At 36.5% G+C, this 27,086-nt stretch overlaps 1 protein-coding gene across 1 annotated transcript in view; it reads right to left on the reverse strand.

Moving 5' to 3' along the window:
• The window catches only part of sno (Protein strawberry notch), a 45,866-nt gene that overhangs the window by 3,729 nt on the left and 15,051 nt on the right, over nucleotides 1–27,086 (reverse strand). The window contains exons 14-26 of the mRNA XM_090114603.1: nucleotides 24,795–24,940; nucleotides 14,854–15,020; nucleotides 12,896–13,078; nucleotides 10,000–10,200; nucleotides 5,470–5,630; nucleotides 4,105–4,295; nucleotides 3,731–3,807; nucleotides 3,181–3,369; nucleotides 2,632–2,804; nucleotides 2,066–2,177; nucleotides 1,490–1,632; nucleotides 941–1,116; nucleotides 469–643 (exon numbers count right to left, since the gene is read on the reverse strand). Coding sequence (XP_089970729.1) covers nucleotides 469–643; nucleotides 941–1,116; nucleotides 1,490–1,632; nucleotides 2,066–2,177; nucleotides 2,632–2,804; nucleotides 3,181–3,369; nucleotides 3,731–3,807; nucleotides 4,105–4,295; nucleotides 5,470–5,630; nucleotides 10,000–10,200; nucleotides 12,896–13,078; nucleotides 14,854–15,020; nucleotides 24,795–24,940 — 2,094 coding nt within the window. The remainder of the gene's footprint in view (nucleotides 1–468; nucleotides 644–940; nucleotides 1,117–1,489; nucleotides 1,633–2,065; nucleotides 2,178–2,631; nucleotides 2,805–3,180; nucleotides 3,370–3,730; nucleotides 3,808–4,104; nucleotides 4,296–5,469; nucleotides 5,631–9,999; nucleotides 10,201–12,895; nucleotides 13,079–14,853; nucleotides 15,021–24,794; nucleotides 24,941–27,086) is intronic.

Genomic DNA, 27,086 nt, shown 5'->3' on the forward strand with positions numbered 1-27,086 from the left:
TTTATACAGTTCAAATTTGAAATAAACACAAAACACCCTGTTATTGACCACCTACAAACAGGGTATATACGGTTAAAATGTGAAATAAACACAAAATACCCTGCTACTGACCACCTGCAAACAGGGTTTATACAGTTAAAATTTGAAATAAACACCCAAAACGAATGTTATCGAACAATACTATGTAAATGCAATTTAATTCAGTTGTTTGTTAAAAGTTTACACACCAACGCACAAAACACAAATAACTACTAAGTGATAAGGCCGCCAAATACACTAAACTGCTCCTTGCTTTTATTTTTGTATGTTTTAGTATGTGCCTGTTTAGTTGTATTAAAGAGTAAAATAAAATAAATAAAACACGTACGTACGTTATTACACTTTTTTTTTTTTGAATAACTTTACGAATAGTTCGTATCGAACTAGCAACGTATATTGTTCATACGTTGCCCCCCCTCCCCCGCTCACCTCACAGTCCCCCGCGTTCCTACACACCGCCTTCCAGTACGCGTGCGAGCACACACGCAGCGAGGCTGCGTGCTGTGCGCGCCACGCACTCTCCGCCTCTTCGGCACTAACACGCTTGTATTTCTTCTGGATCTCGCCGAGTGTCTCCACTTTGAGCTGCAGACCTGTGTTCGGCCTGGAATGAGAAATTACATTGTTATAGATTAGGTAAGTTAAATAAGTTTTCTGTCGATTTAGAAAATTTCGCTTGTCGATGGAAAACTTAATTATTTTGTAAAGTGTAATTCAGCGTGTTTAGTGTATAGTGCGACACATTGAACACATTAAATTAAGTGATGTTATGGTGGTATGAAATATGAAATTTTAACATATTGTCGGGCAGTGTAGTTAATAATAATTAATAATGTACACAACATTATAATTATGGATGACTGCGTATCACATGGCCCTTTGTCGTGATGAAACACGTCACCTGTAGAGCTGGTAGGCGCGGTCGCGGTCGGGCAGCGCGCGGTCCCGAGCGGCGTGCGCGGCGCGGCACAGCACGGCCGTGTGCTTGCCGTTGCGCGGCGCCAGCGACAGGTAGAACCCCTCCGCGCCGCGGCACTGCTCGCTCAGCTCCACCGCATCCTGCCACTCCATGCCGCGCTGCAAACGTACAAATACATAGATTAAACAAAAAAAAAATACAAAACAATATTTAAAATTAGCTGTGGCCTGACGGCTCTCCTGTTGGTCTTAGCGTGATGATATATAGCCTATAGCCTTCCTCGATAAATGGACTATCTAACACCGAAAAAATTTTTCAAATCGGACCTGTAGTTCCCGAGATTAGCGCGTTCAAACCAACAAACTCTTCAGCTTTATAATATTAAGTATAGATTAATAACAAAAAAATAGATAAACACAAAACACAACTACATGAAAGTCGTAACACAATTCTTCCCATACGCCTCCGAAAGGCTTGACCGATTTTCGTGAAATTTTGTAAAGCAGTACAACGTAAGCTGTGGCAGCTCACCTCGCACAGCACGGTGTGCAGCTCTACAGGCGCGGTGCCGGTGGCGTGCCGCCGCAGGAACCGCACGCAGCGCACGCGCCGCACGCACTCACCCGCACTGCCGAGATCGAGAATACCGAGATCGAAGCGGCCGCTGCGTTTTGCTGTAAAATTCGATAAAAAAAATTTAGCCAAAAATTATTTTTTTTTTACAAACAACCTGTATATTTTCAAAACTATACAAAATTTAAGTGGACGAACCGGAATGCACAAGATTCCAAACAAAGAAAGAATCATCAAATCCGGCTCGCATGATTCTTCGAGTCGGATTTGAACAAACTAGCTACTACTATAAATCTAGAAATTTTTTGTTTTTTGATCAATACAATTTATTAATTATTTTCATACGGCCTTACTAATAAAAAGTTAAACAATGGATACATTTCTACCATTTTCTACCATAGCTGTGTCCTGCTCTTGCTCATATGAAACGTCAATCATAAAAACAAGACAGGTTATTGCAATAACTAATCCATTACAAAGCGAATGGGTAACATTTTATTAGTAAGACCGTAAGTATATTATGACGAAACCAACCTTGCTCCATAACAGCAGCGAGGGTATCCGTGAAATACTTGAATAGCCTGTTCTGCAGATCCACCGGCATTCCCAATATCCTGTTTAGGAACTTTGACATGTTGTTGTAGTCCTAAAAGAGAAATAAACAATTTTAATACTTCAATTAAGCCATCTTTACTTAATTTTTAACTACTTTTGTGACGGACTAAATATATTTTCCCACATATTATGATGTAACAACATTTGTTGTACACGACCTGTACCATTAGCCAATTAATTTAACAACATATCGCAAAGTTTCTTTTGTACATCTTCTTTTATGTCAAAATTGTCGATCCCAAGCAAATAACTTTGCTTCTAGAAGAAGTCTAATCTATACAATATATATTAAAATCCTAGGAAATTCAAAACTGTATATTGAATATTTTTTTCAAAGAATAATTGGGGCGTGATCTACAATAGATACCGAAGCCAAAAATATATATAGATTTTAGAATTTTCATGTGTTTGTCTGTATGTATGTGCGGGCTAAACTCAAAAAGTACTGCATGGATCCACTTTCTCCCTATTTTCCCCATACCCACCTTATCCAAAGCCAGCACACCAGGCTGGTGCTCGCTGTTTACTATGAGACCCACACCCACGAGCGCTGAAGCGAGATCTTGGAAGAAGTCCCCGCGGTAGTCGCTGGGCGGCGCCACTAGCGGTGTTTCGTACTTCATTATGGCCTTCATCACCGCTTCTAGGGCTGTTCGACCTGTAGCGAGTGAAAATAGTGTTTAAAGTCTTGGATAGGTAACGTTCAAGGAGCTAAATCACTCGTTGAGCAAAAAAGAGAAATATCCCGTCGCGTTGTGGTCACAATAAAACGGCCACAACGCAAAATTCGTGTTACGGCACTACTGAAAACGATCACGCCTTTTTAGCATTAATTTTTTTACCATAACACGATGGACAGACTTTTGGTATCTACTTAATACCTATAGCACAGTTTTCGACAGGTGTGTTATCCTGATGGTTGGAGGTTTTGTTCTATGATGATATTATGATAGTATGTACGCATAAGTGCTTATGCGTGTATATTTGCGTACGTGGGCGTACATGTGCGTGCTTATTTGTTAAACGGCACTCACCATACTTATTATCAATATTGAACTGGCTCAGGTCGCGCGTCTCCGTAGCCCTCCGGTCCCCGTGTGTTAGGGCTCCGAGTGACTCGAGGCGCTTCGCCACGGTGGAGGCGAAGCGCCGCTCGCCCGCCAGGTCCGAGATCAGGAATATGTACTCCGGCGCGTTCACTTGGTTCGAGCGGTGCGTGCGACCTGCCGGGAAACAATAATTATTATTAAAGAAATGCATTATTATTATTATAAAAAACTGTACATTTGGCCTTAGCAGCTATTAAGAAACCTATAAACAAAATTGTAAAAATGTAATAAATAAAAAATTACAGACACGAAGGAACAAAATATTTGTGATCTTGTGATATTCCATTAAGTAGCTACAAGTGTAGGTATATATTTTTCTGTATGTTGTATTTTGTCCTAGAAAGCCATTCATCTAAGCATCGCACATCCTGATTTTTTCACCATTTTACTAAACAGTAGTAACGTCGAGTTAGAACCGAAAAAAATATTTCAAGAAAAAGCACGGTAATTATTTCTCACCAAAGTATATACTCACCGAACTGCTGTATCGCCCTGTCCGCTGACCACGGTAATTCTAACGTTATATGCACTCTTCGCCTTTGATTTCTCGCTCTGAAACCATACATTTATTATTACTATCCAACAAACGTTCCCATTTTTATTACTTAAATAAAATTCAATCTTGTTATTCTTTATTTAAATTGAGGATAACTGTTTCTTGTAAATAAAAAAGATAAAAATTCTAAGTTAAAATTGTACAATGTACATGTCACCCTAGTTGACCAATCCTTAAGCAGATTCCCAGATCCCTAAACAAATCTTACGACCAAAAAAAAATCCTACCTCAGTATTTTCTAATGTAGTTGATTTTACGCTAGTATTATACATTTTTTAATATCTAAATCCTACCTTCTATCACTCTGCAGCGATATACCACTTGAAGCCGCTTCAGATATTATAGCAACATCTTTCTCTCCGTCCATGAAGCGTCGTTTCTCAGCTAGGTTCAATGTTTCCAACGGAATATCTGCTTCCGCTCGACTCTCGTAGACTATTTGACCGTCCTCCGTTTGCACTACGCGACCTTTTCTGCCTGTCATCTGTAGGAAATATGCATGGTATGAGTCTGATTGCTTTAAATGTTGATTTACAATTACATTTTGTAGAGACCGCTTTGGTCTACGATAAAGCGCTTTCTTATTGAGAATTGTACCGTATGGAAATCTATTTCGACCTAAGTAAGTAATCAATATGTATTATTGCGAAAGTTCTTTGACAAATATAAAATTGGTCATCTTGTTAGGATTGAAAACGTTGTTATGGATATTTTTTACTATTAAATAAATTGATATAAATCTACATGTTGTTTCAATCATTTTTTACACGACTTTAAACGCGACGCACATGTAATAAGTACATACCTAAAAATTAGCAATAGATAATTTTTATTCGATATTTCACTATTTTGTTCGATGCGACGTTGCCAATATTACGTCTATATTCAATCACCAATATGCGACGTTGCCGATTGTGATCGACATCGTCATTCCATCCCTGTATTAACGAGTAATATCATCAATTTTTATTCCAAGAATTTATAGAAAATTATACTTTTATATTTTTCATGATATTGCTAAGATATTAATGTTGGAATACTGAGTTGGCATGCATATTTATTTGAAGCAAGAGTATTTTATTAGTTTACAAGTAGGTAACACTCGTATATACATTATTGTGTTACTACTTTCTAGTTGTATCACATCAAATTTTCATCGTTGCAATTAAAGGCGATGCAAGATCCCTAATCTTCGAAATTAATCATCAAATTGGGGGTAGTTGCCGCACTGCTTTACACTATCTAATTTTGAACGGAGACTCATAAACAAATTATGCGATGGTGCCGCACCGCCTACGCAGGGTTGCAGAGTTAATTAAATACGAAATAGTGAACGAAAAAAGATAAGCACATTAAAGTTTGATGGTCTAATTTTAGTAGCAGGTAGTTTATGAGTGGTGATTCATAAGTGATATTTTTTATTACTTAGTTATAACTGATATTTTATTTTTAGTGATATTTGTGAGTTTTTTGGTCTGCTGGTTAGCGAGTGTGGAATGCGTCGAAGAATAGTGAAGAGATAATGAACGGTTGTGAAGTGTATCGATGTATAATTAGTGAAATACATAATAGTGTATAGTTAGTGAAATTAATTCTTTAACTAGTGAAGACTAGTGAATTGTCACTAATTGTCTATCGCTCATCACTAACTAACTCACCTCAGCGACGTTATCAGTCCCGCCGAGCTCGTCCACGAGCTGGTCGAGCGTGTTGGGCGGCAGGCGGCGGCCGAGCCGCTCGATGCTCGCCAGCAGCTGCTCCTTCATGCTGCACGCGCGCTCTATCGCCGACCGCGGCGGGGCTTGCTTGCGGGTCGGCCCTTACACACCAATATTTATTAGTAACCAGCTTTGTCCGCACAGTCAAAGAAAACCTCACATAGTTCCCGTTCCCCTGGTATTTCCGGGATAAAACCTATCCTATGTCCTTCCTCAGGTCTCAAGCTATCTATGTTCCAAATTAGAAGTAAATCCATGCAGTACTTTTTGAGATTAGCCCGGACATACATACAGACAAAAATTCAAAAAACGGCAATTTTTTGCTTGCGGTATCTATTGTAGATCACGCCCCAAGTATTATTTAAAAAAATATTCAATGTACAGTTTTGACTTGCCTACGATTTTATTATACATATAGACTATCACTAGCTGTTGCCCGCAGCTTCGCTTCGATCGCCCGGTCCGTTCAGTGATTTGGGCTGTGCGTTGATAGATCACTATGTCATTCAGTCAGTCAATACCCTTTGGAGTTTTATATATTTAGAATAGACCAAGTTAAAAACCCGCGGAGCTGCCACAACGTCATTACATATTAAAATATAATTAAATATATATAATTAAAATAAAAAAAATACAAAAAAAACCATCTCCTTAACTGCTGCCAGTTTTTAATCGCTTGGAAGCAATTTCTTCCAGACCCAAAACTTTACGCTGAATCCAACCCGGCGTCATTGTTGCCGGGTATCTAATACCCGACACATTTTAAAACTGTCATAATTTTAAAACAAAATGCGCGCGTCTTTTGTCCGTTACAGTAGCTGCCTCTGTTCACGTATTCTCTTCTTTATTTTGTGTTGCCGCGGCTACCTCGTAGTGTAGACATGTGTAAAGAGCGCGCGGGTACGTTATACCCGGCCACAATGGCCACGTAACATTTATAAAGACAGCGACACAGCGTATTTGTTGTTTTTTAGTGTTTATTGGTAAATTGCATATCGTTTTTCACACTTTTATGAACCACGTCTTACGAAAGCGAACAACGTTGACTCCTAGCCTTGTTTGAACAAGCTGACGCCAGTGAAAATGAACAGTCCAGTTCAGACGACGAGGGTGAAATCAACCATATTTCAGAGCGAAGCCATGGCAGTGATACGGAACAGGAATGCAGCGATGATGAACAAGAAGTAATTGATTCAACAAGTAACCAGCAGTTTTATATTAGTAAAGACAATTCCACCAAATGGTCTTCGCAACCACCTCGGACCAACGTCCGCACAAGGTCAGAAAACGCTGCGTTGATCTCGATAGCGAATAAGTCGGTATATTATTAGTAAATAAGCTTTGTTTTATATAGTTCATGATTTCATGTTTATGTTCTAAAGAAAATTTTATGTTTTGTCTCTCAATGTCTTTTATGTTATGTTTTCGAATAAACTTTTTAAGTTATGTTCTAAAAAAATTATCGCAGAATAAAAAGATTTAATTTGATGAGTAATATGCTCATTTTATGATAAATAATGTTTGATTTTTATTAATAATGTATTAAACTACCTATTTCCCTATTATAAAAAACTAATATTGACATAAGCTTGATTCAGTGTACAATAATGTATATGGGTAAAATTTACCCGGCCACAACGGCCAAGTTCTGTTTAGTAGCCACAATGACGCCGGTTATGTTACTAAAAAGGCTCATCTCTAAAAAAACGAAATAAAAAATCGAAATGACGCTTTTAACAAAATCTTATTGCGTATATAAATAATTGAGTTAGAACATTTCATTTTATAAACAACCTCATGGAAACACCAACACGACGACGCTACGGAGAAATCAATTACTCCCTCTTTTGCTTATTTTTGTATTTTTAACGATATCACTAATGAACTGATCATTAAAATGAAAAATAATCTATTGAGGGCGCATGTAGGTTGTTTTGTAAACATCTCGGGGTCGAGCGGAGGCGTAATCTTTCCTATTGTACAGGTAACGCCAACGGGAAAGTAAACAATTTGTACTTATTTGAGACCGTAATAAATGTCTTGTTTACTGAACGAACACTAAAAGATAAGAAGGAATATTTTGTATATTACTAGCGGTCCGCCCCGGCTTCGCCCGTGGTACATATGAAAAATAGATGTTGGCCGATTCTCAGACTTACCCGATATGCACAGAAAATTTCATGAGAATCGGTCCACCCGTTTCGGAGGAGTATGCAGACTAACATTGTGACACGAGAATTTTATATATAAGATAATGTGGTGGAAAGATTTGGTTGATTGTATATATTTAAATTGAGAGGCTCCGAACTACTGGACCAAAAAATCTAAACAATCTTTCACAATTAGAAAGCTAATTCATCCCGAGGTAACATTGGCTATATTTATAATTAATAGCATATCTAGCTAAGCGGAGCCGGGTTACATAGCTAGAATTTATGAAATAAAACAAACAATCTATTTCGTATTCAAACATTGTTCCAACAATTATCAGTACATATCTTCCTACCACCTACATTTCTCCACACAAACAGATATCCATAATCAAAACCAAACTAAGATCTCTCAAAAGCCTGTAATGAAATATATATTGAATTCGCATCAATTCGGCGTCCAGTGAAAACTAATTAATGTACTGTCCGCTATCGGAGCGGACAGGTGAGATCCCGGGCGAGCTGCATCGATCCAGCGGCAGGGTTGCCACACGCTTGTTTAATGTTATGTAACTACCACTTTAGGGTCACTATAACTTCTTTTTTGTCGTTTGGTGTGTTGACAAAATGTATAAACTGTTAACCGATATTTTTTAAAGTGAAACTTCTTTCGATGCGTTGAGAGTAAAATTTCAAGGTTACGTCTTGGCAATACCGTCGCGTTAAGAGTAAGTGAAGTGCGATTTTGATCTTGCCAAAGAAGTTTCACTTCTGACGTGTGCTTGGCACACATGCTCTTTTATTTAATCTTAATTTCATTGTAAATTAAAGTAACCAAGTGATATTTTGGACGATTTAATTTTCACAGTTTTATTTGCTGACATAAACCTACACGATAGACATTAGTTTTATAACATCGTCGTTTGTATATAACATTCTTATTTCATTCACTCATATATTATATTCGAACACATCATTAACATGTCATATTTCCGCTAGTAATCCTCAATTCGCAACACAATACATAACCAAAGGACACAAATCAAAGCGAGCATCCCCATAGCAACAAGGTGGCAGCCCTAGCAACCCTGCACGTGGCACAATTTGCCTCCCGGTACATCCTTATTGATTCGTGCAGCCGCTATACAGATTCTAGGTATTCGCCAGAGCTCGAAATACTTGTTAATATAGAGGGAAAATTGAATTTCCCTTTGAAGCATTCACAAAGGATTTCTTCGAATATCGTATTTCACTGAACCAGTCTGTATATATTATGTACAGTAAGAGATACAAATGAAAATTTATCAATTTATTCAAAATTAAATACACATGACAGGTCACGATCTAGCCGGGTCCATAGGCGCCACATCAATTTCACGAGCAGATCGCAACCCAACAAAATGTGTACAGTTATACATACCACAATGGGATACAGTTTACAGTTATCTAAAGCGTATTACAACAAATTAATATTTAAAATTCGATAATTTAATATTAGATATAAAATAAAGACAATTAAAACAATGGTTTCTTAAACAATAGCAACAAAACTAGGACATCATTTCAAGATTTGGCAAACACGTTCTTTGATAAGTAATTGCAATAATAATAACTTAGATTGAAAAAATAAAAGTTTATTAAAAAACACTTGGAATGAATATATTATTTCGCATTAAAGCTACAGTATAGAGCAATTTACCGCTTAAAGAGCGGTTGTTTTGTCAACACAGCCGAGACACCTGTTGCTAGCTAGTGTATAAGTAGCGAACGAGGGGCGGGCCGCGGGAGATCATTATTATTCGTCTCGCCACTTTGTTGTATAAGTAATACGAGATTATATTGAAGAGCGTGTAGATAAAGTGGGGTAATCGTTTTATTATTTAGCTATAAAAAATGTATGCAGATTGTCGAACTTATCTTTACTCTTTAGTGACTGTATAAATTAAACAATCATAATTATTTGAATGTTGTGTTGAATGAATATGTGTCAAGGCGTGTAGCGCCGTGTATAGTGGTATGTGATGGTATGTGATGGTATGTGATGGCGTGTGATGGTATGTGATGGCGTGTGATGGCGTGTGATGGCGTGTGGTAGCGTGTGATGGCGTGTAGTTGCGTTTTATGTTAGTGTTCAATGTTTTGTGATTGTGCGTGATAACCATCAATGTATACAATTGATTGCTACGTGACAGTGCGGTAATGTAGTAGTTTTACTATGTGACGAAGCGACTTGTAAGTGTGCAGTCAGATCGTATGTGATACTATGAAGTTTCTACGTCATAATGTGCATGTAACAGTGTATGTTTGTGTGTCATCTCACCTAGATACAGTCCATTAGTTCCCACGGGTGTGCCCGTAAGCGCTCGTCCCGTGGGCGTGGTCACTGTGACCGTGGGCGTGGCCGGCACATTACTATTTTTCTTCTCGAACATCGTCTCGATCTTGTCCTGTGTGGTCGCCGCTTTCTTCTTGGCCACCTTCTTCTTTTTCGCCTGCTTCTTTTTGCGGTTCACCCATGGTTCTGTGGATGGTCGTTGATGTTAATGATCGTAATTTAGTGACAGAAATAGAAAGTTACATAGGAGATTAGTAATTGTCTAAAAATATAGTTACATTTATACTTATACTTAAGAAGGAAACTCAAATTTTAGAAAGAATAATACGAGGTTAAAACAAAATATCCCTTTAATCCGTCAGTCCTCGGATCACAGACACAATAGAAAATCTATTGTGTCTCGGCCCGATCGGGCCGCTCGGTGGTCAATGGGTTAAACATTTTTTTAAACCATTTATTGAAAGAAACAAATAAACATACATTTAGCATACAGAAAAAACACCACATAAATTGACACGATTTGATATAGTACAATTATTTTAGAAAGAAAAACAGTTCAAATTTATTATGTTCCCAACTGAAAGAAAAACTACTTTTCAACAACCTTTATTATCATAACCATAATAATTAAAATACCAAGAAAGCCTATTCCAAACATGTTCTATCACATTTCAAAAGAAACCAATTTGTCCTACAAATTATTATATCATAGAACGAGACCCCGATTTAATATCGTAGTTACAGGCATTGAAATCACAAGCTCCAGCCCGTATCGATCTGATATCGGCCCCCGGACGGCCCCTACGCACCACCCACGGCCCCGGGGCTTATTTAGCGAGCATTTCATAAATATATCAACATATTAATATTATTGATGTCCGTCTTGTCCGTCTGTTCGTTAAGCTTTTAATTCAATTCAAGTCTGTCTGTCAAGCTTTCGCGGTTAAAACAAACGAACGTTTTGCATGAAATGTTTAAAGAAAGTAGGTGAAAATCACAGAATAGACAAATTTTTAGTTAAAAATCAACCTTTCATGAATTAAATAAACATGATAAACATCCGATAAACAGCCGATAAACATCAGACAAGCCCAATCCCTAAGGGCGTTTGTCCACTACAAGGAATTTTACGGTCCGGCATTCCGATTTTTTACGGTCCGGTATGGCACGCCATTAATCTATATACTAGCTTGTGCACTATACGTAATTTTACTGTCCGACATTTTACTTTTCCCTATTCCGGATGGTTTTTTGTGTCTACGAGTCGCTGTAGGTATAATTGTTTTCGAATGCCCACTTGCTTGGATTTTACTGTTATTACTGCATATGCCAATTGAAAGCAAGCTCTTGTTTTACTTTCTTTTAGTTGGCAATGAGATTTGAGAAGTCGGTATTGTTATTTTATATACATTGACCAAGCATTGACCTATAATTATTATCTAAGTAAGTGTTGGTAAGTTAAAGTTCAAGTGGGAATAGCTTTAGCTCCTCGTCACCGATTAAAATAAATAAGTGAAGCACGCATTTTAAATCTCTTACGGATCTTTACTTTTTTATTATAACGAAATAATATAATATTTCACCTTCTATATTTTTTACTCGTTTCTTGTAAAATGCAAAAACAATCATTTATGATAGCATTATACCGCCAAACTTCCTTGAACTGTACCGCACTGATCCGAGTAAAGACGGACAGGTGCACAAGCAATTCATCGGTTTTTTCATGCCACACCGGACCGTAAAAAATCGGAATGCCGGACAGTAAAATTCCTTGTAGTGCACAAGCGCCCTAACTTGTTTTAAAAATCTCGTCCGAAATCATTATTTAAATCTGGCTTTTGACTCGGTATAGCATATTTAGCTAATTATATGTATTATAATATGTATATTATTTCTCTAATGACTCCTTGTCCTTTGTCTTTTATTATTTTTTAGGTATATGTATTTATATGTATGTATGTTTATTATATATGTATGTATGTTTATTTATATGTATGTATGTGTTTTTTATAGTATTTAGTTTATTAAATTTATAATCTTTATTTAATAATATTTTTGTTATCTTTGTATAACATTACTATGTATTTATTTATCTTTGCGTATACTTTCTACCTACCTACCTCCTATTTCTAGTTTATAATTTATCCTTCTATCAGTTGGTTGCCTGGAAGAGATCACTCTTAAGTGATAAGGCCGCCTTCTGTGCTGTTTTTCTTTTAGAATAAGTTTTGTTTGTATTTTATGTATTTTGGCAGCACAATAAAGAGTATAAATAATAAATAAATAATAATAAATAAGGGAAAGTTTTTGCTGTAATTTTGTGAGCTAGTAAAACCGCGGGATACAGCTAGTCAGTGATATTTTCAATTTGTTATGCGAAATAAGATTTCCATTGAAAGAGGATATTATGTTACGGGCATGATTACATTTCAGCATTGGATGAAATTCATGTATGCTTCTTTGGTACATGCAATAACTGACATGGTCAGCTATTTTCAGCATACACATATTATTATAACAAGTTTTGGTTGTTATGAATAAATGTTTCACTTATTAATTTATTTTATTGATAACAAATTGTTGACTGATTAATTATGAAAGAATAAAAATAATACAAAAAAATTAGGTAATTTTTTAGGTTTAGTTTTAATATTGTTATTAGTATTTGAATTTGAATTTAGTTTTGGTGTAAATGGTGGAGTTAGTGTCGTAGACAGTATTTATTTGTGTGAAAATGTTTTTAGTAAAGAAAAGGTTAGTGTTGCTGATGACAGTGGTGTTTCATGGGGTTTTTCTGGTTTGGTTTTATTGCAAATGTCGTTAGTGTAAGTGCAGTTGCTGTCAGTGTTTATGTTTTCTATGGTAGTTGTGGTAATCTCACCATCATCACAATCACTGCCACTGCGGAAGGGATTCGAGTCGCTCATATCAGAGTCACTCCGTCTCTCCTCCTCCGAGTCGAGCTCCGCGTCGAGCTCATCGTCGGAGCCGCGCACGAACTCGTCGCTCGACGAGCCGCCGCGTAAACGCTTTGCTGCTATGTTGGCTTGTTGCCGAGATGTCACTGCACATACAATTTTGAATAATAAAGATATAATATATGATAAGGAAGAGATCACTCTTTAGTGATAAGGCCGCCCTCTGTGCTAGTTTAGCTATAAATTAAAGTTTTTAAGTAATTTGTATAACTAGCAAAGTAAAGTGTTATAAATAAATAAATAAAAAATAAAATATATGTTGCGTGATTCAAAAAACTAAACGTAGTTAAATGTTAGTATAAGTAAGGACTGTATTCATGCCTAAACATTATAGTAGGGGAGCCCAAGAGGGGATTTTGGGATTTACTCGAGCGCGTCAGATTACTATAAGGGACGGTACCTTAGCTATTCATTAGTACCTCTAGTCAATATGAGCAGTTATGGTTGGTGGGTGCGCTCAGGGGCCCCGCTGGAAAATTTGAATAATCCATAATTCCCTAAGGTTGAGCTCGAATCGTCAGATTAGCGAAATGGGGACTTCTTATATTGTAATTAACCCCCACATATATTAATCTGACGCGCTCGAATAATATTACTTTAATTTTTTACCCTTTCTTCATAGCGATTAAACCGCCACTTAAATCGTCAGATTAACGTATACTTTTTTTCAGTGACGTCCTGGAGCATGCAAAATATCAATATCTAACGCGCTTGAGTATTTCCAAGCCAATTTTTTTCTTTTTTAAATTAAAAAAAATAAAAAAAACCCTTCCCCACCGCTAAAAGTGAAAACATTATAGGACCTTTTTTTCTCGCTATGGTCTAATCTACCAATTCTAATAGGTTCCCGTGACGCTCGAGTAAATCCACATTTAGCATCCTGGGCTCCCCTACTATTACAACCTATTCCAAATGAAAGGATGATATTCAATCAAATTTTAACAGTAACATGTCTCGTATTTAAAAATAAAAAAGGTTAACTGACGTAACACTGTAACGTTGTCAGATCTTTAAATCAGAAATTGTTTATTATGTGTAGAATGGTTTATTAGTTATGGTTAGGGAGCCAGGTGCAAATTTGGTTAACTATTTCCTCTCAAGAGATAATTCGTCAGACGCATGAGAGTATAGTATTATAAAGCCTCGTGAACGTCAGCTGGCGCTCGGTTGGGGGGGTGAGCGGTTGTAGCCTCCCACGCACATAGGAAAAAAAATACATTCATTCATTCATTTCCTCTCAGCTAAAAATTTGTCAAATTGTAGCTAACCCAATATCTCAACGAAAAAAAATAGTCAGCTGGTTACAACATGGTGTATTATACGTCAGCTGGTGTCTCGAACATGAAAGTTAAATTTAAAGAAAAATTTATTTTCCATTATTTCCTCTCAAACAAAAATTTACCTGATGATAGCTTATATGTAACTGTGGATAAATATATATGTCAGCTGGCTGTATCTTGGTGGAAAAACCGTCAGCTATACGGGAGGCTACAACCACTCTTCCCCCCAACCGAGCTCCAGCTGACGTTCACGAGGCTTCATAATACTATACTTTGATGCATTTTACTAATTACCGCTTGAGAGGAACTTGGTCATAAAATCTGCTGCTGGCTCCCGGACCATTAAATCAAATCCTAAAATTACTCGTATCGGTCATTATTACTATAAATATGTAATCGTAAATGAAAAAAAGGTAAGCAAATGTGCAATATTAACAAAACGAAATAACATATTAAATATTTTATGCCGTCGTTACTAGGTTACGTTGTTGAATTTTATTGAACTGTCAAATGTTGCCTATTAAAAATTACTACTATAAAAATACATCAAACACATACACATAATACATCAAAACACTCACATTTCCTCTTAGAAGTGTTAGCATCGTCATCCGTGCCGTTCTTTCCATTAACTATAGGCGGTAATATGGACAGCGGTTTGCTCTTCGGCTCCAAACCGAGCAGCCGATTGATTCGCTCCCTGTCCGGCGCTGGGAAGTGCTTCTCTACTAGGGTTTGGAACACGCCCCTGGTGGAAGATAGCAAATAATTGTTATATTAATAATAAACTAAACTCATGAATTGTAGTCACCGATTCTGGAAAAGTGTACAAAATTTGAATTTTTCAATTTAAAGTGGGATAAAATCGAGTCTTAAGGAATCGGTTACATAAAAAACTTACAGGTGAAGCTAATTTAATAAAATCCTGTTAAAATAGTAACTAGCTAGTTCACACAGCTTCGTGTGTCTAGGAAATTCACATAACACCGTTGCTTATAAAACAGAAAGGACGTATGAAAAAGTCATTTTTTGTACTATGTATTATATTTGTCTTGGTGAACTACAATTAAAAAAATATCTATAAAAAAGTACAAATTCATTCCTTTTTCTCTTGTTCGTGATATCTAACGTGTACTGATGAACTCATTTCACAAATTTTTCGCTTTCGATTTAACCCATTGAGCCCCGAACGGCCCGATCGGTCCACGACACAATAGATTAGTGTCTGTGATTCCGGGGCCTGAGCTATTAAGAAATTTCCGGGAAAAATTAAGAAAAGTGAACTGCTTTTTAACACTATTCGCACGAAGAAAGGTCACCGTCTAACGAATCAGCTAACTATGACAATAAAGTTTAGTATTTTTGTTAGTAATTCTCTCTACTCCCCATAACCCGTGGGTCCACTGCGTACAGAACATCCTGTATATACAAACTAGCTTTCCACCCGCGGCTTCGCCCGCTTTGTCTAAAACCTAATAAATTACTAAAACCTTCCTTGACAAACACTCCATCTACAAAAAAAATTGCGTCAAAATCCGTTGCGTAGTTTTAAAGATTTAAGCATACAAAGGGACATAGGGACAGAGAAAGCGACTTTGTTTTATACTATGTAGTGAAGTATTTTGCTGTTTGTTTAGACGAATATTATAACATTAAGAAATAAAACATTTTAAGGTATTTTAAAAGCGGAATGTTCATTGTATAACTACTTCTTTAGGGCAAAAACATAAAAATATATTTTATTATCCCGTTTACCAGTCTTAAAAATAGAACCACATGTTTCATAGATTCAATTGTATAAGCAACAAGTTGAAAATGGTAAAAAAATATTCGCGAAAGCTCATTCTGTCCGGAAATATACCTACAAAAATTCTTTAAGAGGACAAAACAAAACAACCTGTCGGGGTATTATCTCTACTATTTATTATTTAAATTAAGTTTAACGCGGTCCAAATTTTATTTAACATGTTAAGTACTAATTGAAAAATATTAAAAATTATTTTGTTTTCGAAACTTATCGTAAAGTAAATCTTTCAACTTTGTTAATTAACAAATTTTTCTCGAACTTCGGTCTTCATTGTGAAATATTGTCGTAAAGATTATTCGCTTTGTGGAAACCTTTCTTATAAATTACTTAAAAAAAAAACAAGATCGCGCAAGAAAAGAAAAAAAAATGTTTCCATTAACTTATTTTTAATATTTATGCTTAGCTAACGAAAGAAAATATCTTTGTAAATTATAATACAATGAAATGATACAATCCAATTAATTATCGGTAAGAAGTAAGTCTTAAAAAAATATCTATATACTAAAAAAATCATTTATTTACAGCTTCTTAGATAAAGAAGCTGTAAAAAAATGTTTAGTAAGTGGTCTATTATAATATTCTATTCATAATTTATTGGTCTATTTTCTATACGATTGATTTAATTCCCATAATAGCATAACTAAAACGCCCAATTATAAAAACAGAAGTTTATGTGCAACATTTTATAATTGATCAGTTTAAATTTTCGAACGCAGCTTCCGTAGGTAAGTCCTTGTTGGGAGGCGGGGCTGATAGGTTATGTAGTTCACAGATACGTTTTCCCGGGCTGAGGTGTTTAGGCACAGGACATGCGCTATGCAAGGCATCATGTTATGATCGATTGCAGTTGCTTTGTTTGCATCGATGTTACATTACAGCTGCACTCCGTGAGCAGACGCGCCGCGAAACGCACGCGAACCCCGTCCGTATTACAACGCATCAGTGATCACTTTTTTTGACTAAAATAAAACTTATCTCCCAACATGTTTACCGAAGAGCAAATCAAAAACTACCTGATGAACATCACCGGCAACGGCGAGTTTCTCAAATTCGAATTTTCATCCGCCGACAACTTTATCGCCCAGATAAGATGCGACATCGAACAAGACAAGCCCTTGGAGTTTTACAGCACCTATATAGACAATTGGATCATGAACTTCTCCCAGTTTACCGCCACCGCGTGGATCGCGCAATGTCGATGCGTGAAAATCAAAACATTGCTTCTGCAGAAAGTTTTCGTTTGCCAATTCGCCGGCAAAGGGGTCGCGGACCGCGGACTTTTGAAATGTAAGGCCCAAATCGAATTTAAAGTTAAACTTATTAACGACAATTCTGATCTTAATTTATTTATTGCTATAACGTCTCAACATTCTCACAACGTCTCTTCCCCCGCACCGTCCTCCGTTATGTCTTACTCCGATGTCGACAATTTGTTTTTTGAGTATTTTGATAACGGATTCGACATAAAAACAGCTAAGATTTTCCACGAACTAACATTACAAGGAAAATATGGAAGTCATTGCCTCGAGGATCCTACTATTAATCCGACAATAGAACACATAACATTTCTACGGAATCAAATGCAAAGCAAGGATATCCAACGCAGTTTTACTGATATTATGGAAGCTAAGAAGGCCTACATAAGAACCTGCGGAGGAGTTCTGACATATTCCAGCTGTCCCGAAATTATAGTGATTATTTCTCCACTAATGAAAAATGTCATAACTCACAATAACATGGAATGCGTGTTCGTAGATACCACCGTAATAAGGATGGGCCTGGTGATAACATACTTGTATGTGTCCAACAAAATTGGAGTGCTGCCAGTCGCTTGCGCAGTTCATACCGAAGACACCAAAACTAATTTAAAAATTGTCTTTCGAGAATTGAAGTCCACAATTGAAACCGTACACTCCAATTTCAATCCTAAAACGTTGATCATCAATGATCTTCCGAACCAGAAGAAAGCTATATCCGTAAACTTTCCGTATTCGAAGATAAATATATCTCGCTGGTCCATTTGCTGCGACATATGGTCTTGGCTCTGCAGTGACGAGCTCGGTCTGGAGAGCCAGCGCCGTTACCGCCTGATGTATGTATTCAAGACATTCGTGTACAAGCGTCCGGAAAATCTGCGGGCGTTCTATGAGAAATTGAGCGAAAGCCAAGCGTTCATCTCCAAGCCGGAATTGCGCAACTATCTCGATGTTCTGTGGCGAAGATCGCACGAGTGGCACTTGAATAGGGATATCAGAATACACGATCTAACCGAACCTTGGATTTGCCTCCTCAAGGAGTTCTTTATGCGTAAATGCAGGAACTTCGATGTCACCATGATGATTGACGTCGTAACTAAGTTGTTGGAAGACTACCAGAAGAATTTGATTTCAAAATATATCGATGGAATGCCAATAATATCCAGCTATACGAATATATTTCACAAATCTGACACGAATCGCCTCGACGACAACTCGTTCCGAATAAAAGTGAACGCGTACGTGGTGCAATGCAATAATACGCCCAATTTGTACTACCTACAGACCGATACCGTTTACTGCGGCTGTACTTCGGCAAAGGAGGGAATACTGTGCGACCATCTCGGCCTTATGTTCAGCAAGAACTTGACAAAGGTGCTCGTCGTGCCTCTGTTGAACAAGCCGGAAATAGAACTTTTGATGAAGGTATCTGGACGTATGCATGAGTATAAAGATAAATGTGAATTATTGAGCGAGGACGAAAGCCCTGGGATAATAATAAGCGTTTTACGCAAAACAGCTCCGGGCACTTGCAGTGCATCAGTGCGTAATACTGGCGCAGAACGCATGCTCTCCAAGGAGGTGAAGAAGAAATTCCTTACAATGAGCACCCGCTTCCAAAAACTGCACACAAATTTCCTCATGAATCCGAACAGTACCAACTTGGTTCTTATAAAGGAACTGGCAAATAATTTCAAGAAAATGTATTCATCCTTCATGACCCCACACAAGAAAACCGAAGAATTAAAGAAAAAGAACAAAAAATGAGTTACTTGTTAGTACTGGATAGATAATGATAATTGATGTTTTATTGTATTTTTTGCAGATGTATTTTCCAACTACGTAGATAATATAAAATAATGAAAAACTAAGTATATTCTTGTTATTGTATACATGTGACTGTAACTTATTTATGTGATCGCTTCTCTAATATTTTGTAACTATTTTTCTCACTATGTGTTGTGAACCGTCCTCCAAAGGACATTTGTACGTAAGTCTTAAAAATATCGGTGTTAAATGTTGTATTACGAATTTTGAATGGAAAAATAAATATTATAAATGTGTCATCCGTGTTTTATTTTATATCCCTTTTTAATTAGGATTAAAACCCCATTACTCTTAGGGATTTAATAATTTAAATTTAAAGATTATACATAAAGGTTTTACGCAAATATATAAAAAAATATCTTTCATGTGGCATATAAATAACACCATTTTTCATAACATTATGTGCAAAGCGATTTGATGTAATTTGATTTTTATAACTTAACAAACAAATTTGCAATGCGATTTTTTTATTTAATTACTAGCGGTCCGCCCCGGCTTCGCCCGTGGTACATATGAAAAATAGATGTTGGCCGATTCTCAGACTTACCCGATATGCACAGAAAATTTCATGAGAATCGGTCCACCCGTTTCGGAGCAGTATGCAGACTAACATTGTGACACGAGAATTTTATATATAAGATTTTAATATCATAATATCTGTAAATAACGAAGTATAAATGTATGTACATAATAAGTTAGGTCTAAACATTTAAAGATTGATTCATTTGAGAAATAATATGATATTTATATTAGGTTTCTTTTCAAATATATGATGTCTTGTAACTTTTGTTAAAATAACCATAACTATCAATTTATTTAACACTCAAGACATTATAAAAACGTTTTACTCTGACGTTTCCCACACTGGAAATAATACTGCTTTAAGACATCATATCCCCAACACAGTAAAGTTCACTTCGACAAGCTATTGATTGTATAGGGAATGTAATTAAAATTTTATAGAAAATTCACTGACCTAGTGAAGGTTGTTTGACATAATATAAAGAAATAGATGTATAAAAATAGACCTATTCTTACCTATTATCTATACTTATAATAAATCTGTAGAGAGGCCAATTCTGTACATGAAATATATTTAAAAAAAAACTATGAAGGGGTGATAAGGGATCGCTACTGATGCCAAAAATGCAATCAGTAAAATTTTTGTCTGTCTGTCTGTCTGTCTGTCTGTCTGTATATTCGTTATAGAAACAAAAACTACACGACGGATTTTAACCAAATTTGGCACAATTATTCTTCATACTCCTGGGCAGGTTATAGTAAAAGAATCATGTAAATCGGTGTAGAAACACCAAAGTTATACATGAAATACGCTATAAGTCATCGCGCGTGAATACAGAATCATGCAGCCATAAAGATTATTTTTGTGTATCAGTTGCCGCGTTCGCTATAAAAAGGCGGCGGGTCTGCACCCGTTTCACGTTGTCATGGCATCACGTGTGAACGGCTGAACCGATTTCGATAATTCTTTTCTATTATATTCCTTGAAGTACGAGGATGGTTTTTATGTAGAGAAAACGTAAATATGTACCACGGGCGAAGCCGGGGCGGACCGCTAGTACTGAATAATAAGGGTTTGCTACCAAAACTTATCAATGTGTTTAAATCTTTAGATGAACAAAATTTTAAAGGACATAGAGGATGGAGGCATGTTGATTGACCTACATTTTAATCATGGCCGATTTAACAGTACGCAGTATAAGTGCTGGGCGATTTCAGAAATTTTATAGAACACATTCGCAAAAGAAAATATATCAATGAAATATATTTAACATTCGCAATGCTATTATAATAATTCCTATCTTAAATATAATTTAAATTGTCAAATTTAAAAAAAGTTGTATTTTTGGATAAAACGATATTATATTCTGTAATGCGGAATGTAAAATACATTTCTATATGTTTTTTTTAAGTTAACTTATTTCTTTTGGTTGTTTTCGTATTTTTACATTCCAAGTCAGCTCGAAAAATTGTCCTTGAATATAAACATTTCGTACCAGATATAAACGATATCACCTTATGTTAGAACCTTCTTGATTGAGAAATGTCAGCACACAATGTTTTTAAGGAAACATTACCCCTCTTAAGCTGTTCAGCCAAAACGAAGAGTTCCACAAGATATTATGTTATAAGACCTTGTGTACATATGCCCAAAAATACGAACAACATAGTGAGCGTTCTTGTGAAATTTTTGTGGTTTTTGTATGCTTATATTGAAGGATCTTCGATTTTTATAGTCGATCCAATTTAATAGGCAACATTTGACGTCTATCAATAATATTATCTTCGAAGAGAGGTAACCTGCTTAAAAACATCGATTAAAGTGAATTAATTATACGATACGGACTTGAAACATTTGCCAATCGAAGTTGAAACACATGTCAATTTTAAAATTCATCAGCGAATCCCTGTCCTAGTAATATACTTTCTTTCGTAAATTTAAGGAGCTAAATAAGACAAGTTTATTAGATACATAATAAAAAAAACACAACGCATTTATTAATTTATAATGATTTTTATTCACAAGTAATCAATGCATTCGATTCTAGATGTCAGATTTCGTTTTTTAGAGTAACGTCTCTGGTATTTAAAAAGAAAAAAAACACAAACATGTAGCGACGTCAGTTCTGTAAATCAGAAATTGTTTATTATGTTTAGAATGGTTTATCAGTAAAATCAAATCCTAAAATTACTTGTATCGGTCATTATTATTATAAATATGTAATCGTAATTGAAAAGAGTTAAGCAAATGTGCAATTCTAACAAAACGAAATATCATGTTATTCTATGTCGTCGTTACTAGGTTACGTTGTTGAATTTTGTTGAACTGTCAAATGTTGCCTATTAAAATGAAATGAAATGAAATAAAATAAAATGGCTCTACTATAATAAATTTGAAAAATAGAACCAGCAATATTATGTTAAAAAGTCCATATAAACATGACGGAAGAAAGGGCCCAAAGGCTATTTTTAAAAAGAGTGACGTCAGCAATTCTGACGTCACCATCATCAGAGCAGACGCTCATACTCGAAGTAGAACGCCCGTGGGTATTTTAATGCCTTTTTAAACTACGTGGAAATTATAGAGAGAGCTCCGAACGCTCCAACGGCCGGCGTGTGAATGTGCTCTGTGCCATCGGGCGATCGCATTTGAAGCAAACCATGACTCACAAGAATTAGTTTGAGTGTTGCCACTCGAATTTTTACAATGAATTTTCATCAGTTTTAACAAACATTAATTATTTCGTTAATTTAATTGTTTCATTAGTGGTTGATTAATGAATCAACCACTTATTTAAAAAGATCAAAGTAAACTTTAGCTAGTTATAATTATTTAGTGGTTTGAGGGTAGTCGTTTATCGTCGTTGCGCCGACACGGCCATACTGACAGGCGGTGCGCGCTCTGCACCAGCCTCGTAGTAAATGTCTGTAACAATGCCAAGCAGGTCACCAATGCGCTGGACCGACCAAGTGAAATCTGCTATAGGAATTTGTGTATCAGACTGCACCAGACAGTCTAGTAACAGGTTCTCGGAGAGTCTCGAAGGTTCTCGTAGATTTCTCGGAGGTTCTCGAAGGTTCTCGTAGATTTTAAGTCTAACACGGCCATATTGACAATCGTACGTCCTCGTACGCCTTTTCTCGTATTACAACACTACGGTAGTTCATCTCGGGATTTCAAAAACACACTGCCTCGGCCACACTGACCTTTCAGAATACTGAACACTCCACATGACAGACACAGTCCGTTCGCGTATCATGTGATCAACACCTACTCATTTGTGATATAGGCAGATTCTCGAAGGTTCTCGTAGATTTCTCGGAGGTTCTCGTAGATTTCTCGGAGGTTCTCGTAGATTTATGCTTATCACAAAGAGAGGCGCAGCTCAGATAACACACACAATTCCTTCGATGAACTACACTCCCGTTACAATAATCCACGTAACAAACTTTTACTTTACACAACGCACGAAAAAACACAAACGCCAGTATGCCGTTACAAAACTACGTTAACGTTTAACATTTTAAAAGAGTGAGCTTGAATTCTATCCCACTTCTGATGACGGAAGAAAGGGCCCAAAGGCTATTTTTAAAAAGAGTGACGTCAGCAATTCTGACGTCACCATCATCAGAGCAGACGCTCATACTCGAAGTAGAACGCCCGTGGGTATTTTAATGCCTTTTTAAACTACGTGGAAATTATAGAGAGAGCTCCGAACGCTCCAACGGCCGGCGTGTGAATGTGCTCTGTGCCATCGGGCGATCGCATTTAAAGCAAACCATGACTCACAAGAATTAGTTTGAGTGTTGCCACTCGAATTTTTACAATGAATTTTCATCAGTTTTAACAAACATTAATTATTTCGTTAATTTAATTGTTTCATTAGTGGTTGATTAATGAATCAACCACTTATTTAAAAAGATCAAAGTAAACTTTAGCTAGTTATAATTATTTAGTGGTTTGAGGGTAGTCGTTTATCGTCGTTGCGCCGACAAACATATTATTATAATTTTTAAGCGTTAAACATAAAATGAAGTAATGCTTATACCGTGTATAATGTTCTTCCTTCGAATTTAACACATCGTATACTTAATGAAATTTTTGTAACAAGAAAACCTTAAAATATACACAAAATGTAACTTACCTTTACTACCACACATTTGAATTGTGATTTTTATATGCACATCACTGAAAGAGCTCATTTCATCATTGACATCTTCTTATATATAAAAATGAATCGCAAAATGTGTTGGTAAGCGCATAACTCGAGAACGGGTGGACCGATTTCGATAATTCTTTTTTTATTATATTCCTTGAAGTACCAGGATGGTTCTTATGTAGAGAAAACATAAATATGTACCACGGGCAAAGCCGGGGCGGACCGCTAGTATAGAAATAATTGTATTTCTATATCTAATGACCGACCAATTCGTCGACTTGGTAAAAATATCTAATGTACTAGCTCGTAGTAGTAAATTTTATGGTATTAAGCCCGTCAGTACTTACTAATAAGAAGGACAGAAATAAATAGAAAATCAGGTGTTGTTTTATCATTGTGTGCAATGTGGATAGTCTAGATAGAATGTGGATAGTTACAAAAAAATCAGACTTGTTACATTTTTTATCATCGCTATTTAGTTTTACAGAACAGTTATACTATAGCTGTTCGTATGATTAACGTCAAACCCATATGCCTTATTCTCCAAGCCATTGACATTTTGCAGGATTTTACATAAAAATCTTACCTGCTTACCTGCCTAGCTGCAAGACAAAACTGATTTTGGCATAATAATATGTCTTTGAAGTGTTCCTAAATTTTGTTTTATAATGTCTTTGATTTGACGTTCGTGGCGTGTGATGGCGTGTGGTAGCGTGTGGTGGCGTGTTGTGGCGTGTGATGACGTATGGTGGCGTGTGATGACGTGTGGTGGCGTATGGCAGCGTGTGATGACGTGTTAATGTGGAAGATATTAATTATCTGTTGTGGTTATTGATATAGATGTGGTGTAGTGCAGTGTAGAGCAGTGTGGTGTAGTCTAGTGTAGTGTGGTATACTGCAGTGTGTAGCGTGACATGGCATGGCGTGACGTCACACGGCGCGGCACTCACTTGGCGGTGGACACGAAGTCGCTCAGCTCGCCGTCGTCCCGCTCGAGCTGCTCCAGCGTGCGCGCCTCGCCCGTGGACTGCAGCCCGATCACCACGCACTTGCCGCACTTCACAGCCTCGCGGGCCGTCACCACCGCGTGATTCACCTGCGCGACAATACACATGGCGATAGAGAATATTTATAGCATCATTGACTGGTCTATGAAAAAATAGACTCACAAAAGTGCCACTTGGCTAATCTAAAATGGACATGACAATAGCGAATTTTTATAGCATCAATGACTGGTCTATGAAAAAATAGACTCACAAAAGTGCCACTTGGCTAATCTAAAATGGACATGACAATAGCGAATTTTTATAGCATCAATGACTAGTCTATGAAAAAATAGACTCACAAAAGTGCCACTTGGCTAATCTAAAATGGACATGACAATAGCGAATTTTTATAGCATCAATGACTAGTCTATGAAAAAATAGACTCACAAAAGTGCCACTTGGCTAATCTAAAATGGACATGACAATAGCGAATTTTTATAGCATCAATGACTGGTCTATGAAAAAATAGACTCACAAAAGTGCCACTTGGCTAATCTAAAATGGACATGACAATAGCGAATTTTTATAGCATCAATGACTGGTCTATGAAAAAATAGACTCACAAAAGTGCCACTTGGCTAATCTAAAATGGACATGACAATAGCGAATTTTTATAGCATCAATGACTGGTCTATGAAAAAATAGACTCACAAAAGTGCCACTTGGCTAATCTAAAATGGACATGACAATAGCGAATTTTTATAGCATCATTGACTGGCCTATAAACAAATGTCACGAACGTGCCACTTGGCTAAACTAAGATAGCCATGGCAATAGTGAATTTTTATAGCATCATTGACTGGCCATTGAACAAATAGACTCACAAAAACTAAAATGGACATAGCAATAGTGAATTTTTATAGCATCATTGACTGGCCTATGAAAAAATAGATTCACTAACGTTCCACTTGGCTACGATAAACTTGACACTTGTACCCGCTTGGCTTCTATCGAATACAAAAATAACGACACTTTTCTGCTAATTGAAAATACATTTAAGTGGTTACAAATTAAGGTGAAATCGGACCCAAAACAGACGTTTCGACCGCACGGAGATTCAATTTTTTTCTTCATAACTACCAATTTTGTTTTTTTTTATTTATCGATTTATTCAATTAAAGAGTTTGTTTAGCGACGTTTGGGAACCGAAACACGATTGAGAAAATTTGCCTCGATAGAAAAACGTTGTGAAGTTGCCTAAAAATTAAACGGAGAATCAATTTTATTTGGACAATATTGAAGTAATATAAATGAAACTTTACCCACGTATGCAACATTAAATTCTTGAGGGACGTATGGGAGTAGATTTTTCAATTAAAATATCAGTGTATGTTCGCTGTCGCGCGAGATAACACGTAGTTACTGTGCTCCTCGTATTTAATTCTTATTTCGTGGTAAAAAATAACATTTTAACTTGGAACAGTGTGTCATCGTGAATATAAGTGTCTCATGGAAGTATCAGTGCAAAAATAATCTCAATAACGGACGCAAACTTGTGAGATAAAACTTAAAAACTTTATAAATTTTCGATTAACGGCTACTTGCAGTTCGTCCTTGTCGCTGCGTTATAACGCTCCAAGGTCACGACGGAACGCTTCGTAAAGCGCTTGAAGCGCTGTTGCAAACATTGTCAATTAGACGGACGCATTTATTTTATAATTTTTTTTTTGAGACCGAAAATTGTTTAACGATTTTACCCATCAATAATGGCTCCTCCGATTAAATGTGCAACATGTCAAAATATTATAAAAACTAAAGACTTCTTGACCTGTCACTTCTGTAACTCTAAGTACGATATAGAATGCGCAGATATGAGCCGCCATTTTTTTAGATTGATGATACCAGAACATAAATCGTCTTGGAAATGCGGTACCTGTAAAAGTAAACTGGCGTCAAGTGATTCAAATATCGCAGGTAGTGACAGTGCAGTTGCTGCTTCAGCTTTCAATAAGTCTCAACACCTGGAAAATATTACCGGCACTGCGGACTGTTACATTACAGAAAATCGACTGCGCGTAATATTAAAGGAAGCCTTGGAGTCGTCAGTGTTGGTTCAATTAGGAGATATACAGAAGCAGATAAGCTCTTTTCATGAAAGTCTAGAATTTATTAATACACAATTTGAGAATATTAAAACTCAGCTGGAAGAAAAATCTTCTATTATAAACGATCTTAAAGCAGATAACCTTTTCCTGA

Source organism: Colias eurytheme, chromosome 21 (genome assembly GCF_061535395.1).
Source record: "Colias eurytheme isolate Ceu_HAF_F1 chromosome 21, ilColEury1 Martin Lab GWU primary, whole genome shotgun sequence".
NCBI classification, from domain to species: Eukaryota; Metazoa; Arthropoda; class Insecta; order Lepidoptera; family Pieridae; genus Colias; species Colias eurytheme.